General features: G+C 41.5%; 1 protein-coding gene across 1 annotated transcript in view; it reads left to right on the top strand.

Moving 5' to 3' along the window:
- The window catches only part of LOC144596481 (follicle-stimulating hormone receptor-like), a 138,331-nt gene extending 123,088 nt beyond the window's left edge, over nt 1–15,243 (top strand). The window contains exons 6-10 of the mRNA XM_078404787.1: nt 8,582–8,659; nt 11,200–11,268; nt 11,682–11,756; nt 12,487–12,681; nt 13,712–15,243. Coding sequence (XP_078260913.1) covers nt 8,582–8,659; nt 11,200–11,268; nt 11,682–11,756; nt 12,487–12,681; nt 13,712–15,020 — 1,726 coding nt within the window. The 3' untranslated portion in view covers nt 15,021–15,243. The remainder of the gene's footprint in view (nt 1–8,581; nt 8,660–11,199; nt 11,269–11,681; nt 11,757–12,486; nt 12,682–13,711) is intronic.
- The last annotated feature ends 4,858 nt before the right edge of the window (nt 15,244–20,101 follow it).

The following is a 20,101-nucleotide window of genomic DNA, read 5'->3' as shown; positions in this document are numbered from 1 at the left end:
TTCATAAGTTAGAGGAGCAGAATTAGGCCATTCAGCCCATAAAGTCCACTCCGCCATTGAATCATGGCTGATCTATCTTTCCCTCTCAACCCCATTTTCCTGCCTTTTCCCCATAACCCCAGAATCTATCTATCTCTGCCTTAAAAATATCAATGACGGCCTCCACAGCCTTCCATGGCACTGAATTCCACAGATTCACCACCCTCTGAAATGTCTCCTCATCTCCTTCCTAAAGGAACGTCCTTTAATTCTGAGGCAATGACCTCTCGTCCTAGGCTCTCCCGCCAGTGGAAACATCGGTAGTGGGGAAAATGCTAGAGTCAGTTATTAAAGATGTGATAGCATCACATTTGGAAAGTGGTGAAATCATCGGACAAAGTCAGCATGGATTTACCAAAGGCAAATCATGTCTGACGAATCTTATAGAATTTTTCGAGGATGTAACTAGTAGAGTGGATAAGGGAGAACCAGTCGATGTGTTATATCTGGACTTTCAGAAGGCCTTCGGCAAGGTCCCACATAGGAGATTGGTGTACAAAATTATAGCTAACTGGTCTATAATTCCCCGTTTTCTCTCTCCCTCCCTTTTTAAAAAGTGGGGTTACATTAGCTACCCTCCAGTCCTCAGGAACTACTCCAGAATCTAAAGAGTTTTGAAAAATTATCACTAATGCATCCACTATTTCTGAGGCTACTTCCTTAAGCACTCTGGGATGCAGCCTATCTGGCCCTGGGGATTTATCTGCCTTTAATCCATTTAATTTACCTAACACCCAACTAACCTGGATTTCCCTCAGTTCCTCCATCTCATTAGACCACCGGTCCCCCGCTATTTCCGGCAGACGGTTTATGTCTTCCTTAGTGAAGACAGAACCAAAGTATTTGTTCAATTGGTCTGCCATCTCCTTGTTCCCTATGATCAATTCACCTGTTTCCGACTGCAAGGGACCTACATTTGCCTTAACTAATCTTTTTCTCTTGACATATCTATAAAAGCTTTTGCAGTCTGTTTTTATGTTCCTTGCCAGTTTTCCCCTCATAGTCTACTTTCCCTTTCCTAATTAAGCCCTTTGTCCTCCTCTGCTGGACTCTGAATTTCTCTCAGTCCTCTGGTATGCTACTTTTTCTGCCTAATCTGTATGCTTCATCTTTTGTTTTAATACTATCCTTGATTTCCCTTGTTAGCCACGGATGCACTACCTTTCCTGGTTTGTTCTTTTGCCAAACTGGGATGAACACTTGTTGTAGTTCATCCATGCGACCTTTAAATGCCTTCCATTGCATGTCCACCGTCAACCCTTTCAGCATCAATCGCCAGTCTATCTTGGACAATTCACGCCTCATACCCTCAAAGTTACCTTTCTTTAAGTTCAGAACACTTGTTTCTGTATCGACTTTGTCACTCTCCATCCTAATGAAGAACTCTACCATATTATGATCACTCTTGCCCAAGGGGCCTCGCACAACAAGACTGCTAACTAACCCTTCCTCATTACTCAATACCCAGTCTAGAATGGCCTGTTCTCTCGTTGGTTCCTCGACATGTTGGTTTAGAAAACCATCTCTCAAACATTCCAAGAAATCCTCTTCCTCAGCACCCCTGCCAGTTTGGTTCACCCAATCTATATGTAGATTGAAGTCACCCATTATAACTGCTGCACCTTTAGTGCATGCATTTCTAATTTCCTGCTTGATGCCATCCCCAACCTCACTACTGCTGTTAGGTGGCCTGTACACAACTCCCACTAGCGTTTTCTGCCCCTTAGTGTTTCGTAGCTCTACCCAAATCGATTCCACTTCCTCCAAGCTAATGTCCTTCCTTTCCACTGCTTTAATCTCCTCTCTAACCAGTAACGCTACCCCACCTCCTTTTCCTTTCTGTCTATCCCGCCTGAATATAGAATATCCCTGGATGTTGAGCTCCCAGCCTTGGTCACCCTGGAGCCATGTCTCCGTAATCCCAACTATATCATAATCATTAATAACTATCTCCACATTTAATTCATCCACCTTATTACGTATACTCCTTGCATTGAGACACAAAGCCTTCAGGCTTGTTTTTACAACTCTCTTACCCCTTATACAATTATGTTGAAAAGTGGCCCTTTTTGATTTTTGCCCTGGATTTGTCTGCCTACCACTTTTACTTTTCACCTTGCTACCTGTTGCTTCTACCCTCATTTTACACCCCTCTGTCTCTCTGCTCCTGCTCCCATCCCCCTGCCACTTTAGTTTAAATCCTCCCCGACAGCACTCTATTCGCTGCACTTCCATGTGCCTATATAAAAGTGATATTAACTGAAAGGTTGATGGTATGGAGGCCATGTGCTGGAATCTCTTTTTCCTAACCATTACAAGCAGACCTGGAAGACTATGTGCAACAAAAGTCATTTTCAATTTTGAAGATAATGCTTGAGCTGTTAACATGTCCTAAGAAACTCTTCAACATTGTCATTTGGTTGTATTAAATGCATTCTCTGTAAAGCGTCTTTGAGTATATGAAAAGCGTTATATAAATGTAATGCATTATTATTATTATTATTATTCAATATTGTTTTAACCTGGAATACAAAGTGCTGGAGTAACTCAGTGGGACAGGAAGCATCCAAAGGTCATGGAAAGGCGACATTTTGTTAAGGGCCTTTCTTCAGACTGATTGCCGTGGGAGAAGGCTGGAAAAGAGGTGGGAACAAAGCCTGGTGAGTGATAGGTGGATACAGAAAAGTGGCGGTTTCTGATCAGAGTGGACAAAGGCTAGACATATAAAGAATAGGGTTACAAAAGAATGATCAATTTGGGCTACATGAGACAAAAAGATAAGGAGACAAAAGGGTGTTGATAAGGAGAGAAGAGAAATGAAAGAGAAGTGAAAATGTAGGCTGAGAGGAAGGGAGAGAGATGGAATGGGGCAGGAAGGAAAAGGGGGTGAGGTCATGGGAGATTGGTTTTGCACGGGTCAGGAAAGAGAGGTGAGTGGAGAAAAAGAGAAAGAAACGGGGTGTGACCAAATATTCGGTTCAAAGAATCAGTCTGAAGAAGGGTCCCAACCCAAAAAGTTGCCTATCCGTGTCATCCAGAGACGTTGCCTGACCATTGAGTTACTCCAGCACATTGTGTTCAATGCAGCATTTCAGTATCTGCAGTTCCTTGTGTCTATATTGCTTTAACCTTCCCTTTTAAAGCTTGTCCTTTCATGTCCCTCAAATATTCAATATACTAATATTGAGGCTGCAAAGAAACATTTGTCCTTCTGCAACTGTGCTTTTCAGAATCATCAAAGGTTCTTTTTGTTGCTACTTAGTCTTTCTAGTCACCAAGATATCATCTAGGTAGATAATGTACACGGTAGCCCATGGAAAATGTTATCCCAAATCAACAGTACTAGGTAAGCATAAACCACCGGGTGGCGCCGTCAGCGATGGCAGCCTCGCCAATGGTCTGTCTGTCTTTTTGTCTTTTTTGTTATTTTTAGTGTGTTTTAAAAAGTATGTGTTAATGTTCTCTGGTTTGTTTTATGTGTGTGTGTGTGGGGGGGGGGGGTGGAGTTGGGGGAAACTTTTTTCCAATCTCTTACCTTGCCGGAGATCCGATTGTTTTTCCGATCGTTAGGTGTTAGGTGGCCTGTACACAACTCCCACTAGCATCGCTCTGTGGCCTAACATCATTGAGCTGGAGGCCTTGCTCGAGACTGACTCTGAGCCCCAACTTTCCATCGGAGCCTGCGATTCCTTGCCTGGGATCGACGCTCCAACCGCGGCCTGCGGAATTCAACATCGAGGAGCTCACAGTCTCAGGTAGAGACTGATGTTGGGAAGCTCCAAAGTCACAGGAGGTTCGACCAGCCCCGACCCGGGGTCTGATCGCCCGGCGCGGGGGAGTTGAGATCCCCCCAATGCGGGAGCTTGATTGTCCCGACACAGAGGGTCAGACCGCCGGCTACGGCAGCCAAGATCGTCCCGTCAACGGAAGCCTCGAGGCCCCCGTCCGCGGAAGAACAAAGAAGAGAAGAAGATTGAACTTTATTTTTCGCCTTCCATCACAGTGAGAAATGTGGAGGAGTCGCTGTGGTGGATGTTCATGTTAAGATGTATTTTGTGTGTTTTGTTCCTTTTTATTGGTATAACTGCATGGCAAATCAAATTCCTCATACGTTGCAAAACATACTTGGCTAATAAAGTATGATTATGATTATGATGATTATGATCTTTGAGTACTTCTTTGAAACATGTTTAACTGGATCTGATGGGGAACATGCTATATGCCAAGGGGTGGGATGACTGATTCTCCTTCTGGCTGTGCCATTAAATCATCAGAGGTAAGGAGTCTACCTTCCTTTACTCTGCTGTAACATACAGGCCTTTCTTTGAAGAACCAGGACATAGTATTCTGCTTCAGTTGAGTGTTGTCTTCCACACATTGAATGCTCCTTGGTTCATCACAAGCTAGCTAGAGGTACTTATGTTAATGCATACTCTTCCTTCTTGTCCATGTTCTCTTCCCAATATACCTTCGAGCCTGCACCGCCATTCAATATGATCATGGCTGATCATCCAACTCAGTATCCCGTACCTGCCTTCTCTCCATACTCCCTGATCCCTTTAGCCACAAGCTGCCAGGACAATGGGCTTGTTGGGGAGAGGCACATTGTTGCTAGTAATGCTGCTCAACTTCACTTTGTAGCCCATTCTAGCATGCAAACCTTGCACATTTGACAGGTGTCTGTGTGACTATTCTGGGACTCCGGATTGAGTCTGGAATTTTGTCTTGGTATACTTGATACCTTTTCGAAAGTCATTGATAGATTTCTTGCACTGGTTGGAATCATAAAGGTTCAAAACTTCAAAGGAGCTTTTGTGGTCATGTGTGTAAATGCACAGTGAAATTATTTTCTTACATACAGTCCAGTAAAGTGTTGCCACACCTAAGAACATTCCTGGTTAACAAAGTGTACATAAATAGTTTACTAAGCTCGCATGCAAGAAAATGCATCATCAAAAACCCGTCTCATAGAAACATAGAAACATAGAAAATAGGTGCAGGAGTAGGCCATTCGGCCCTTTGAGCCTGCACCGCCATTCAATATGATCACGGCTGATCATCCAACTCAGTATCCTGTACCTGCCTTCTCTCCATACCCCCTGATCCCTTTAGCCACAAGGGCCACATCTAACTCCCTCTTAAATATAGCCAATGAACTGGCCTCAACTACCTTCTCTGGCAGAGAATTCCACAGATTCACCACTCTCTGTGTGAAAAAAAACTTTCTCATCTCGGTCCTAAAAGACTTCCCCCTTATCCTTAAACTGTGACCCCTTGTTCTGGACTTCCCCAACATCGGGAACAATCTTCCTGCATCTAGCATGTCCAACCCCTTAAGAATTTTGTAAGTTTCTATAAGACACAAAAGACTGCAGTAACTCAGGGGTTCAAGCAGCATCTCTGGAGAAAAGGAATCGGTGATGTTTTGGGTCGAGACCGTTCCTCAGACTTCAGAGATGCTGCCTGACCTGCTGAGTTACTCCTACTTTTGTGTCTGTCTTCGGTGTAAATCAGCATTTGAAGTTCCTTCCTACACTATCAAATTGGATTGATGCCCAGGAACAGTGTGAAGGAGCTTTACACTCTTTCCATGATTTCTCACTCAAAATTGACATATGGCTATCGCCTTTTCTGCTTTCGAAGATTGAGTAGAATGTGAAAAAGAAAGACTTCTCCAGCTTCACTCTATCATCTGGCCAATATCACTTAGAATTCTTGCTCACACACCACTGATACTCCAGCACCAATGCCAATTTCCAGTCACACTCACTACCCTTCATTGCCAGTGATTAAAACTCACTTCACGTGAACAAAGCTTATAATTTGTCATCAGTTTCTTCACTTTATTCATAGTCTGTCTTTGTTTTCAAATAAACTATTGGCAGATATTCTCGATACCACAATTACAGTAAAGTCATCATCATATCTCCAGTCATTACACTGGTGCTGTGTATTAGTACAACCCTGACTTCTTCCCTTCAGCTAGTTGTGACATTGCAGAGAAGATGCAATGGAGCTGCACCTGTTGTACTTCGTGGTCCAGTATCTGTTATACCTTTGTTATGACCCTGGAAGGACCACAAGTACACGTGTATAAAAGGTTAGAAAGCTGGAGCTTTAATCCAGGCCATTTAGAACAGAGATGAGGAAAAACTTTTTTAGTCAGAGAGTTGTGAATCTGTGGAATTCTCTGCCTCAGAGGGCAGTGGAGGCCAATTCTCTGAATACATTCAAGAGAGAGCTAGATAGAGCTCTTAAGGATAGCGGAGTCAGGTGGTATGGGGAGAAGGCAGGAACGGGGTACTGATTGAGAATGATCAGCCATGATCACATTGAATGGCGGTGCTGGCTCGAAGGGCCGAATGGCCTTCTCCTGCACCTATTTTCTATTGTCTATTGTCTATTGTTTATTCCATGGCCACCTGGACCCGAGTGACCACCAAATCACCTCATTCTCTTATATACATGTTACTACGCTGGCAAACAAAGTAGTCCTTGTGATACAACAAAGTAGTCCTTGCAATATCACAACAGCACCCAGCTTGTTAACACTCAAGGCCCTGGCTGGGTAATGTTGCAAACCCTGTGCACGTTTCACTGCTGTCTCAATTGCCTGGGCAATATCAAATGGCTGTTTAAAATTAATTGTTTTCGCACACTTCTTGGATTCAACAACCTATGCAATCTCAAAATATCTTGTGCCACACTTACAGCATTTTTCAGCACCTTTCAAATCTGTGACAAAGGCTGCAATTGGTTCACCTGGATGCTATTCCTGCTGTTAAACCTGTTCCCTTTCTTTATAGAACTCAGGCTGGGTCATTGATGTTGTCACCGACTCGAACAAACTTTACAAGTGTCCTCTTTCATGGTTTAACAGAGGCCATCAGGGTTTTCACCAATATATATATATATCTTAGGACCCACCAATGAAGATTTCATTAATTCTGAAATGTTATTTGCAATGAAAAGTGTTCCATTCTTTCCAAGTATTTTGTCCATGATTTCATCCCACCGTTAAAGGAATGATTGCTGAGGGTTAATTTGTCCTCTCTCAATGTTGACTATTTCATACAGTTTTGCTTTTATTGTGCTTAGCCAATGGCAACATCTGCTTTTTGCTCGTTCAAAAAGTAAACAGGCTTTTGCACTTAGCTCCCCATGTAACATATCAGGTATGTGTTTGCCAAAGTAGACCTCTTAAAAATGATGTAATTTCATTTGATTAACTTGCATAGAGTAATGTGTTTATTCAAGAGTATGGATCAAGCATTAGTGTAAAAACCTGTGGAGACAACTGTGATGTTGTGAAGAAATGATGTATTAACTACAATTACGTAAGCTTTTAGTTTGGTTTGAATTACTCATTAATCAATTATTCTTGAAGAAATAAAATGGGAGGCCTAATTATAATGGAGACCTGCATTGCACCAATTTAAAATGAAACACTTTAACTCCCCTCAGTCCCACACTGACCTTTCTGTATTGGGCCTCCTCCATTATCAGAGTGAGGTCCAGCACAAATTGGAGGAACAGCACCTCATAGATCACTTGGGTAGCTGACATCCCAGCAGTATGAACATTGACTTCTCTTACTTCAAGTAACCCTTGCTTTCCCCCTCTATCTCTAAACCTCCCTCTTCCCAGTTCTCTGACTAGTCTTACAGTCTCTGCCTACATTTTATTTTGTTTAATTTGTTGTTACCTTCTCCCAGCTAACAATGATCTATTCTGCATTTTCCTTGGTCTCCATTCCCTTTGTCCTGTTTTACACCTTTCACTTCCTTATCTATGTATCTCCCCTGACATCAGCTTGAAGCGTCTCGACCCAAAACATCGTCCATTCCTTCTCTCCAGAGATGCTGCCTGTCCCTCTAAGTTACACCAGAGGGCATTTTGCAGTTACTTCCTACAAATTAAAATGTATGTTTTACACCTGGATAGAAGGGGGCTTAACTGGCAATCTGCTTATCTTTGACCCAGAATACCTTGATTCAAGGTCTACTCAGACATTTGAGCACAACAAAAAATTAGATTGACATTCCAGTAGTGTTGAGGGGGATGGAACATTGTTGGAACTGTTAACAAACTCAAACCCTACTTGAATCTCCCAGGTAAATGTTAAAAGAAAACCTCTCATAGCATTATTTTTAAAATTAGTAGAGGATTGTCTATTCTCCAGAAAATATTTATCCTTAATCAGAATCACCATAGCAGATTATCATGGTTTTGTCAGTGTGGAAATGCACAATTTAGCTTTCCACTTTCTACAAGGAAATTTGCTCAACTGGAATGATTAGAGGCAGTGAATGGAGTGTTTCATTTTAATTTGGTGCAATGCAAATCTCCATTATAATTAGGCCTCTCATTTTATCTCTTCAAGGATAATTGATTAATGAGCAATTCAACCAAACCAAAAGCTTATGTAATTGTAGTTAATACATCATTTCCTCACAACATCACAGTTGTCTCCATAAGTTTTTACCCTAACAATACACATCTTTCTTTCTAAATTTTTTAAAATTTAAACTGTTTCTTTCAGTGAATTCCGAGACAATATAAACATGCACATCATTCCATCTAATGCATTCCAGGGATTAAGCACTGGGACATTAAATATGTAAGTATACATCTACTAGTAAGATAAATCACTTCTATCTGGACTAAGCTCAGAAAGTGGTGAAAATGTAAGTGAAGCGAATGAGCATTTGAAAGAGAAAGACAAATGTGATTCTTTATCAGAATTTCCAAATCAATAGCCTCTTTTCTTAAGATAGAAATGATGAAATATATATTATGCATGTCTTTCTTTTACCAGCATGTTCTATTCTCTTGTAATTTCACAGTCTTTTCTCTTTTCACTTTCTTCTATAATTTATGTATAATTTGTTCTTGTGTGTTGTCTAAGTTTATGCATCTATAATACTGCTGCAAGCAAGTTTTGTACCTGTGACCTCACTGTACTCGTGCACCGTAAACTTGACTTGACTTGGAAACCTTTGGTGTAACTGGTGTATGCACTGTATTAAGATGTGATATAGCAGCAACTACTGTGCAGCCGGTAAGTGATGAAGTAAATTCAGTCTGAAGAAGGGTCTCGACCCGAACCGTCACCCATTCCTTCTCTCCTGAGATGCTGCCTGACCTGCTGAGTCACTTTTGTGAATAAGTAAATTCTAAAGGGCACAAGAAGCTTTCGTACATATACTGACTTTTTATTGAACACCGACAGCATCTACCGGGTGTGCTTATAACACATACATGACAAAATTATTTTATTGCATGTATTTGTGACCCATTTAGATACTTACATACCTGGGAATGCAAGCACTACTGTGTTATATATATTTTTGCCCTGAGGAATTTACATTCGGGTTTGAGACAGAAGTGTCACCATGCACAGACTTCCTCAATTAATTGCATCACTTATTAGTTGCATCTAACACAACTGTTGCTCAGTTTCATAACTCCGGCCCCATATAAAAGATCTACCCCCATAAATTTCCAGGATTGAGTGATAATCAACTGACATTGTCTCATGCAGAAACCATAGACTGGGCTCTGCCAGACGTACCCAATGGGGATGTCTCTATTCTGTCTGACAATGATGAAGGCAACACTGTAGCCCAGCATCTTGGCAGAAGGCATTGACAATAAAATCACTAACACAACAACATAAAAACACACACAAATAAAACAGCATCTGGTAGCTTTTTGAACATCAGATGGAGATTCTCAATATTTCACTGTTCCACCGTGTTAATAGTAGCTGCTGCTACCATTGTTGGATGATGTCCAAACTAAATATTATTATAAAATAAAAACAGCTAATGCTGGAATAATTCAGTCTGTCAAGCTGCATCTGGGGATGGAGAAACAGAGTTAACATTCCAGGGATCATATGCTGCTGAATTCAAAGCCACTTCTCTTCCTGAAAATGCCAAACCTCTGCTCAGCTCTGCTGTAGGAATCATCAATCTGAAAAATAACTGCTTCTCTTTCCAGGTGCAGAAAGGCCTGCTGACCCTGGCCAATACATTCTGTTTATATTTCAGATTTCCGGCATACGCAGGTTTTTAAATTTTTTAACTGCTATCATTTGGACATCATCACGAATTTTTTATTACTGAACCCATTCATGAAACCATTCATAGTTTTACAATGAGATTAGAACATAGCACATAGAAAAGTACCAGATAACAACAGGCCCTTCAGCAGTCAACGTCTGAGCCAAATTAATTTCATCTGCCTGAACGTGGCCAATATCCCTCCATCCCCTACACTAAAAGCTGCTTTAATATCACTATCTTATCTGCCTTCACCACCACCCCCAGCAGTGTGTTGCAGGTATCCAGCAGCCTCTGTGTTTAATAAAAAGTTGCCCCACATATCCCCTTTAAACTTTGCCCATTTCACCTTAAAGCTATGCCCTCTAGTCATTGCCATTTCCACCCTGGGGGAAAAAGTACTGACTGTATTCCCTTTCTATACCATATTAGACCTAATGGTTAAACCTCTGGGATCTCAAATAGACAACTACAGATTGACGAGAGATTCATCTTCCCTCCATTAATTACATGGCCGCTGGTGATGTGCATTAGATCACTAAATAATCCAGAGTTGCTGCTGAGATTTGTCAGAGGGGATTCTATCTCGCTCTCCGCACAGAAACTGTCCCGACTTAACAAGAAAAACACACAAAATGCCTACGTTTTGCAGATTTTTCAAAAAACGTTACTTGGGACAAAATGGGAAAGTAACTTTGCACTTTTTGTTTTGATGGCTTCTTTGCAAAGCAAATGAGCAGCATGATTGATGAGCAACCATTACATTTTGAAAAATTTAAGAGTGTATTTCAGATTTAAAACACTTGCACCTTTTGCTTTATAATTGATTCCCCTTTTTATCCTCATTATCCTCACTATGGCCTGTATATGAAACAATGCATCAGAACCTTATTTCAATAAGCAAGGATTACTCATTTTGAATGATTCAAATAGAAATAATGCTTGCCATAAAACATCATGTATTTATTTCTTTATTTGTACTTTATAGAAACAAAATAAATCATATACCCTGTAGTTAATCTGTGCATATGGCTGTGGGGGTAATCAAACAATAAATCTTTCATTCTATTTCCCTTTTTGTTTTCAATCACAGAAAGTTGATTAATAATGACCTCACGGAAGTACAAGGTCATGCGTTTAATGGAACAGATTTGGCTCAGCTGTAAGTTGTTAGTTTGATATTATGGCGAGTCCGGAAACTTGTTCTTTGTTGAAGAAGTTTATTGCGACAGCAATATTCGATTACAAAGTTTTCTTAACAAGATAACGGACAACCATTAAAACTCACTGTCTTCTTCGAAGACATCTCCTAACTAACTCTTTTCGTGCGCCAAAAGCGCACATGACAACGCTGTCCAATCAGCGATGTCGCTCTCTGGACCAATCCCTACGGTCGCGCCCACACGTGACCTTGCTGGCCAATCTGAGGGTTCGACGACTAGGACCACTCTCTATGGTCGCTACAATATTCTCTATTGCAGAATTCTCTCGATTGGAGAAACGTACAATGTGTGTGTGCATCCTCTTGTGTGATGGAAGTTCAGGGACTTTCATGATTTTTGCTTTTTCTTACAGCAATCTCGCAGGTAATCAAAATCTGCAGAATTTACATGATGATGTCTTCGTGGGAGCAACAGGACCCACTGTTCTGTAAGCCAATTGTCAATGTGGCAGACATTGGAGTTGTACCTTGGTAGAAAACTGGGTTCACTCAACAAGTACAAACAGAGAAATTAATCTGAAAATTCGTTTTGATAGAATGTTTAAGCAGATTTTAGATTGATTGTGATTGAAACATTAAAAAATATTTTGCAATAATTCTATTATCGTAAGGTAGAATTTTCTTCCATAACTTTCCTTACTATGTTTAGTTCCATTCATTTTGAATTGATCCATTCCTCTCAATGTTCTCTGAATCAGTGCGATGTTATGATCCTGATTGTAAAGACACAACATTTTAACAAGTTATTAGTTTTGCGGTTACCAAAACAATTGAATAAGCTGAAAAAACTAACTGGATGCATGCTGCCAGAGTTTGCAGACATGATGTCAACCTGACTTGATGCTAGTTAATGCTCCTCCAGTGCCATGTAAAGGCATCACCTACTAGTTGCTGATCCATTGTTAATCTGATTTATTTTCCCACTGTTGAGACTATTTCATAGGTGATTGGTACTTCCTATGTTTGGTTCATTTGGCTGCAAAGTTAATACGTAACATCAGTTGCATCTCTGAAATTCCTGACCAAACTGTGACTCTCAGCGTCCATATATATGGCCATTATGGAAGCTAGGTTCATGGTGGCAATATCTTATGTTATCAGCAGCATGATATACGTCCTAGTTCATGGAAATAAGGAACACCCTTCCTATTTTAACAGGGATATTTCCAGGACGGGCATTAGTGTGCTTCCAACTCATGGCTTGAAATTTATTAAGAAGCTCATAGCTCAGTCCACTGCCAACTTAAGAAAGTTGCCACCCCTGGACAACTTTGTAGAACTAAGAGAGGCCAGCATGACATATCCGAGCCACTGCTGTGCATTTGAAAATGAAAATGCCAAGAGGAGAAAGGAGTGAGTATTGTTTATTCTTTTGCACGTGTAGAGTTAATGTAAATGGAAGCGTGAGCAGAATTTAAAAACAATGGAAAGGTTCAATACAATGGATGTTAAATAAAATCATTTCATTTGTGTGGGAGGCCTAAACCAAGACCCAAAAACAGACACCAATGAATACAATAGATAGTTCAGAAGAAGCTTTTGCCACATAGAAATTTTAGAATGTGAAAATTAAAGTGGCACAGTGATTCAGCGGTAGAGGTGCTGCATTACAACACCAGAGACCCGGGTTCAATCCTGTCTAGGGCTGTCATCTGTACAGAGTTCGTACGTTCTCCCTATCACCACATGTGTTTTCTCCGGGTGCTCCAGTTTCCACCAACACTCCAAAGGTATAGGGATTTGAAGGTTAATTGGCTTCGGTAAGTTGAAAAATTGTCCCTAGTGTGTAGGATAGTGTTAGTGGATGGGGTGAACGTTGGTCAGTGTGGTCTCAGAAGGGCCGAAGGGCCTGTTTCCACACCGGATCTCTAAAATCTAAATGCACAAAAAAATCTGACTGAAATTATTCTTATTATCTATATACTAAAACTCTTGTTTGTTTGTTTGTTTGTTTGTTCCTGAACTACAGCCAAAACGGTACACGATAGCGCGACAATTTTAGGCCTACCTTACTCACCACCATCCCTTTGCTGCTAATGGAAGAAGTTTCATTGAAATTGGTGTTATATCTTTTAAGTTATTCACATTTTAAAGTTTAAATCTATCTCCTAGGGAGGGAGGGGGTTGGAAGGGGGGGAGGAGGGAGGATAAGGGGGGTTGAGGGGGATGGAGTGGGGGGGAGGGGAGGTGGAGGGAGGGGAGAGGGGGGAGGGGGAGGGAGGGGAAGGGAGGGGAGAGGAGAGGAGAGTGGAGAGGGCACTGCACCAATGCAGGAGAGGTTTGGGCCCAACGGGTCCATTTGTTTATGTTAAAGGTCACTGATTTTCGATTGTTCATTGCTCACTGAATTTACAATAAAAACGGTTGTTTTTCTTTCCTCCAGAATACAGTGGTCTGCAGTTTGTAACAAGCTCTATAACAACATCAGCTCCCAAAAGGAATCTAAGAATAGTCGGCTGCTTTCAAAAAGATCTTTGCAGATGAACTCAACATTTCCTCAAGAATATGCCTTCATTGACAATGGGGCATGGTTTGACTTAAATGACGATGAACCTTTCTTTGACTATGGCTTCTGCACAAATGTGGTAGATGTGATCTGTAACCCAAAAGCCGATGACTTCAATCCCTGTGAAGACATTGTGGGAAAAGACATTCTAAGGGTCATAATATGGCTAATGAATATTCTCGCCATTGTGGGGAATATTGTTGTTCTCGTAGTCTTATTAACCAGTCGCTATAAACTTACAGTCCCGCGATTTCTCATGTGTAACTTGGCCTTTTCTGACTTTTGTATGGGTCTCTATTTGTTGCTGATTGCTTCTGTGGATATCCGAACTAAAGGCCGCTACTATAACTATGCCATAGAGTGGCAGACTGGTGCGGGCTGTGCTTCTGCTGGGTTCTTCACCATTTTTGCCAGTGAGCTCTCAGTGTATACACTGACTGCGATCACCCTAGAAAGGTGGCACACAATAACCTATGCCATGCAGTTGGACAGAAAGCTTCGTCTGAGCCACGCCATTGTGATCATGAGTGGTGGCTGGATATTTTCATTCACTGTTGCAGTGCTCCCTCTCATTGGGATCAGTAATTATCAGAAGGTGAGCATTTGCCTCCCGATGGACATTAACTCCCCAGTCTCACAAGCTTACATTATTTTCATTTTGATATTAAATGTTATTGCATTTCTATTCATTTGTTTCTGCTACATTAAAATCTACCTAACAGTTCGAAACCCCAACTTTATTTCTACAAATAGTGATACCAAAATCGCCAAACGCATGGCGGTGCTAATCTTTACAGATTTCATTTGCATGTCACCGATATCTTTCTTCGCCATTTCAGCAGCTCTCAAGGTTCCTTTTATCACGGTGTCCAACTCCAAGATCCTCCTGGTTCTGTTTTACCCAATCAATTCCTGTGCCAATCCCTTCCTGTACGCCATTTTCACAAAGCCATTTCGCCGAGATTTCTATATTCTTTTAAGCAGGTTTGGCTGCTGTGAAATGAAAGCTCAGCTTTACAGAACAGAAACGACATCATCCATTCACAATTCCAACGTAAGAAACGGTGTTTTGGCTGCTGTACCTCAGTTTGGTCAAGGGATGGCTTACACAGAGCTTCAGGTAGCTAATCCTCGTCGGCTGCAAGAAGCTCAATCTCAGTTCAGAAGAGTCCCATCAAACAATTAGGGGAAAACTACCTTATTATTTGATGGAACGTGTGATGAGAATGTTTATTGTTGACCCACAAATAATCCAGTCCCTGGATGATCTCCAGTACCTGCTTGTTAAAATATCAGAGTTTTTAATCTATCCGAAGTACCAGCAAACCAAGCCTCAGGATAGCAACATTTTAATATGTCTTTGCAACTGCGCTCTCACCACTAAATTGTGGTGAATTTTACAGGGATGGACAGTGGTTGTACAATGTGGGATTAGCATCATCTAAATGAAAGCTATCAATTTTTTTGAGATTCCTATGTGATTGGAATAACCTTCAGAGATTCTTTTGTGCAACAGGTTATTAATATCATAAATGCACTTGAGCTACTTTCTCAATTTATAACTTGCTCAAGGTTTTACCAGGTTTCCTTGTTATTTATAGTCTTAATGTAAATTTGTGATATTATGCTGTGGTTGTATTTGAAAAAAAAAAAATGCTCGACAAAAACGATCTTATCAGTCCTGAGGTTAAATGTTTAACTATTACATCAGGAAAACCTGCTGCAATTGCAACATTTAAAAAAACATACTCTCAATAGTGAAGACTTAATGTTCATTACCAATCCGTGATTAGTAATTACCTGATCAGCGTTGTGTTTTATTGTTTGTATAAGTGTCAGTCAAATGTACTATTGTCAATGAATGAGGGTGTTACATTTTAGAGCCATAGAGTTATGCAGCACAGAAACAGGCCTTTCGGCCCAACTTGTCCATGCAGGCTAAGACGTATATCTGAGCTCATCTCCTATGTCTGTGTTTGCTCCATAACTGCTAAATCAATTTTATCTCTGTGCCTATCCAAATGTCTATTAAACATTGTATTAATATCTACTTCTACAACACACTCTGGCAGCTCTTCTCACCACCCTCTACTTGAAAGAGTTGCCCCTCAGGTCCCTTTTAAATCTTTCCCCTCACATCTTAAAACTGTGCAATCATTGAGTCATAGAGTGATACAGTGTGGAAACAGGTCCTTTGGCCCAACCTGCCCACACCAGCCAACATGTCCCAGCTACACTAGTCCCACTTGCCTGCGCTTGGTCCATATCTCTCCAAACCTGTCCTATCCATGTACCTGTCCAACTGTTTCTTAAACAATGGGATAGTCCCAGCCTCAACTACCTCCTCTGGCAGTTCGTTCCATACACCCACCACCCTTTGTGTGAAAAAGTTACCCTTCAGATTCCTATTAAATCTTTTCCCCTTCACCTTGAACCTCTGGTCCTCGATTCCTCTACTCTGGGCAAGAAACTGTGTATCTACCCAATCTATTCCTCTATAAGATCACCCATCCTCCTGCGCTCCATGGAATAGAGTCCCAGCCTACTCAACCTCTCCCTATAGCTCAGACCCTCTAGTCCTGGCAACATCCACGTAAATCTTTTCTGAACCCTTTCAAGCTTGACAATATATTTCCTATAACATGGTGCCCAGAATTGAACACAATATTCTAAATGCGGTCTCACCAACGTCTTAGACAACTGCAACATGACCTCCCAACTTCTATACTCACTACTCTGACTGATGAAGGCCAAAGTGCCAAAGGCCTTTTTGACCACCTTATCTACCTGCGACTCGACCTTCAAGGAACCATGTACCTGTACTCCTAGTTTTAGAATTCCCTACCCTGAGAAAAAGGTCTGTGATCATCCACCTTATCTATGCCCCTCATTATTTTATATACCTCTGTAAGGTCACCCTTCAAGTACCTATGTTCCCAAGAAAGAAAATTACCAGAGAAAGAAAAATAGATGCAGCAGCCTGTTAACTCAAGCCCAGCAGAGTTAAACTGTGCTGCTGTTTACTGTGCAAGTCCTGCCCTTGTTTAACTTGGCAAAATGTGACACCTTGCACTTGTCGAAGTTAAAATCCATCTGCTGATCCTTCGTCCACTTTCCCAGTTCGTCTAGATGCTGTTGTAGCCTTAGACAGCCTTCATTACTATCACTTGCATTCCCCGTTTTGGTTTCATCCACAAAATGAATCACCATGTTAATATGGTCATCCAAATTGTTCATGCAGATGGCCAAACTGATCCCTGCATCACACCACCAGTCACAAGCCTCAATCTAAGCAACAACCTTCCACTATCACCCTCTGACTCCTTCCACCAAGCTAATGTTGTATCCAATTAGCTAGCTCACTCTTGATTTCATGTGATCTAACCTTCCAGATTAGGTTACCATGTTAGACCTTGTCAAAAGCCTTGCTAAAGTCCACATGCACCACCGCCACCACTCTGCTCTCCTCAATTCTTTTGGCCACCTCTTCAAAATACTCAGATTTGTGAGACACAATTTCCCATGCACAAGGTCATGCTGATTATTCCTAACCAGACCTTCTCTTTTCAAATATAGGCAGACCCTATCCCTCAGAATGTCCTCCTGTAACTTTCCCACCTTTGCTTTAGGATTTCTGATGAGGGAGAGAAAAATCAGAGAGGGTAGTTGCTCTTGATTCCAATCTAATAAATGTAAGACAACAAGACAACAATCATGAATAATTTGGGAGAGGATAGTTAGTTTCCAAAAATCTCCACGTAATATTCAGAAATACAAAGGAATAAGATAGAGAAGAAATGAAACAATGTTTATAGATTTTTAAAATTGTAATTATAGAATGAAAGTTGCTTTATGTACATTTTGCAAATACTTAGTTGAACAGATTGGGACTTTTTTTTTAATTGTCCAAGATTTTGTTCCTGTTGATTGAAACATTTGATTAACACTTTGGATACCTGTGGTGATAATAAAAAAACGACATTGTCTTTGAGAATGTTGGTGAAGAATATTATGCCAGATTGTTTGGTGTGTTTGCATAGGGACTAACAAAAGAGTTTAGGGGAAGTTCTTGGTTTGGTTGCAACTGCTTATGTCACGCACGATTACATTATTAACCTTATATCAATCAAACTCATCTTTCTTGATCTCTGTCTCCATCACTGCAGACAGACGATCAACTGATGTCTATTATACACCTACCAACTCCCACAGTTATTTGGACAATGCTCCCTCCCACCCTGCCTCTTGCAAAGAAGCTATTTCCTACTCTCAATTCCTTCATTTCAGCCGCATCTGCTCCCAGGATTAAACTTTCCGTTCCAGGACATCGGGGATATCTACTTCATTTAATAAATGTCTTTCTGTCATAGATGGATCCCTCACCCACATCGCCTCTGTGTCCCATAGTTCTGCTCTTGTTCCCCCTCCCCCCCCAGACCGAACAAGTATAGAGTTCCCCTGGTCCTCACCTTTCACCCCACCAGCCTCCGCATCCAACACATCATCGTCTGGTGTTTGCGTCACTTCCAACGTGACCCCACCAATAATCACGTCTTCCCATCTCCATCCCTTTCCGCCTTCCACAGAGACTACTCCCTCTGCAACTTGGTTCACTTATCCTTTCCCATCCAAGCTACCCCCATCCACAGGTTATTTTGCCTGCAACCACAGGAGAAGTAACACCTGGCCCTGTACCTCCTCCCTCACCTTCATACACCAGCCTCAGCAGTCCTTCCAGGTGAGACAGAGGTTCACCTACACCTTCTGTAAATTACTCTTCTGCATCCAGTGTTCCCGATGTGGGCTCCTGTACATTGTCGAGACCAAGCGTTGACTCAGTGACCATTTGGCTCAACACTTGTGCTCGGTCCTCCATGGCATACTGGATCTCTCGGTTGCTAACCCTTTTAACTCCCCTGCCCATTCCCATACTGACCTTTCTGTCCTGGGCCTCCTCCATTGCCAGAGTGAGACCACTGTAAATTTGAGGTACAGCACCTCATATTCTGTTTAGGTAGCTTACAACCCAACAATATGAAGAATTAATTATCCAATGTTAGGTAACCCCTCACTAAACCCCCTCCCCCTCCCCTCCCCACCCTTGTGGCCCATCTGGGCTCCCACCAATTTCTCCCCTCCACTCTCCCCCTCCCCTCCCCCCCCTCCCCCCCTTCCCCACCCCCACCTGTCAGCGACTTTCCTCCCTCTGGCTTTACAATCCTCAACTCTTCAAACCTGCCCTGCCCATTCCTTCCTTTCTTTCTTATCTCTGGCTTTTGTTCCAACCATCTGCCTATCTAACGCCCCCCCCCCCTCACCTATGTCGACCTATTACCTGCCATGATTTGTCCTGCCTCTCCCCTTTTCCAGCTTTCTTCTTCCCCCCCATAATCAGTCTGAAGAAGGGTCTCAACCAGAAATGTCACTTGTCCATATTCTCCAGGGATGCTACCAGCCCGTTGAGTTATTCCAGCACTTTATGTCCTTTTGTGTATTAACCAACATTTGCAGTCATTTGAACACCATTCCTTTTCACGTAGGCCTGATGTGAGACAGCTAAATACTAATACATTCCAACACAATATTAACCTTCTATTACTTTTTAATATTTATTACTTATTGCAAGGGACCACTAAGGAGAACTAGATGTCATATTGCACACTATGGACCATTTAATCCTGTTACTGTTACACTAACTCTTGTTTTCCTTGAATTTCAAATAGCTTTAACTCCCTTAGTTTTTTCTTCCTCTCAAGGTCTCCAAACCTCAAACCTCATTTATACTACCAATTTATTTCTGCCTCTTCATTTACTTTGGGTTTTTTTCAGTCTTGGGGATGACTGATATTACTGGCCTTAATTTTGAACAGCTTTATCAAATGTTAATAATATTGCTCTAGAAAGTGAATTAGCCAGAAAGACAAGAAGGAATTTACCTAGAAAGTAATTAATTGAAAATGATGCATGTTTCATTGCAGGTAGTAAACATGAAACAATTCCTGATGCCATTCTTTTCACCCGCATACTGTAAATGAGTTAATTGTACAATATCCTCAACAAACTCAGTTACCAGGGGGAAAATCCACAGTGGTTCAGAATTATTTGAACTAAGATTCAGATCTGTTAATCTGTTGGTTATGGATTAGGTGATACCAGCTAAAAACTGGAAAAGAATGATAAACTAGCTTCTGAAGAAGAGTCCCAACTTGAAACGTCACCCATCCATGTTCTCTCCAGATATGCTGCCTGGCTTGCTGGGTTACTCCA

Source organism: Rhinoraja longicauda, chromosome 9 (genome assembly GCF_053455715.1).
Source record: "Rhinoraja longicauda isolate Sanriku21f chromosome 9, sRhiLon1.1, whole genome shotgun sequence".
Classification (NCBI taxonomy): Eukaryota; Metazoa; Chordata; class Chondrichthyes; order Rajiformes; family Arhynchobatidae; genus Rhinoraja; species Rhinoraja longicauda.
Note: the sequence above shows the minus strand (reverse complement) of the source record. Positions and strands in the feature narration are given on the sequence as shown.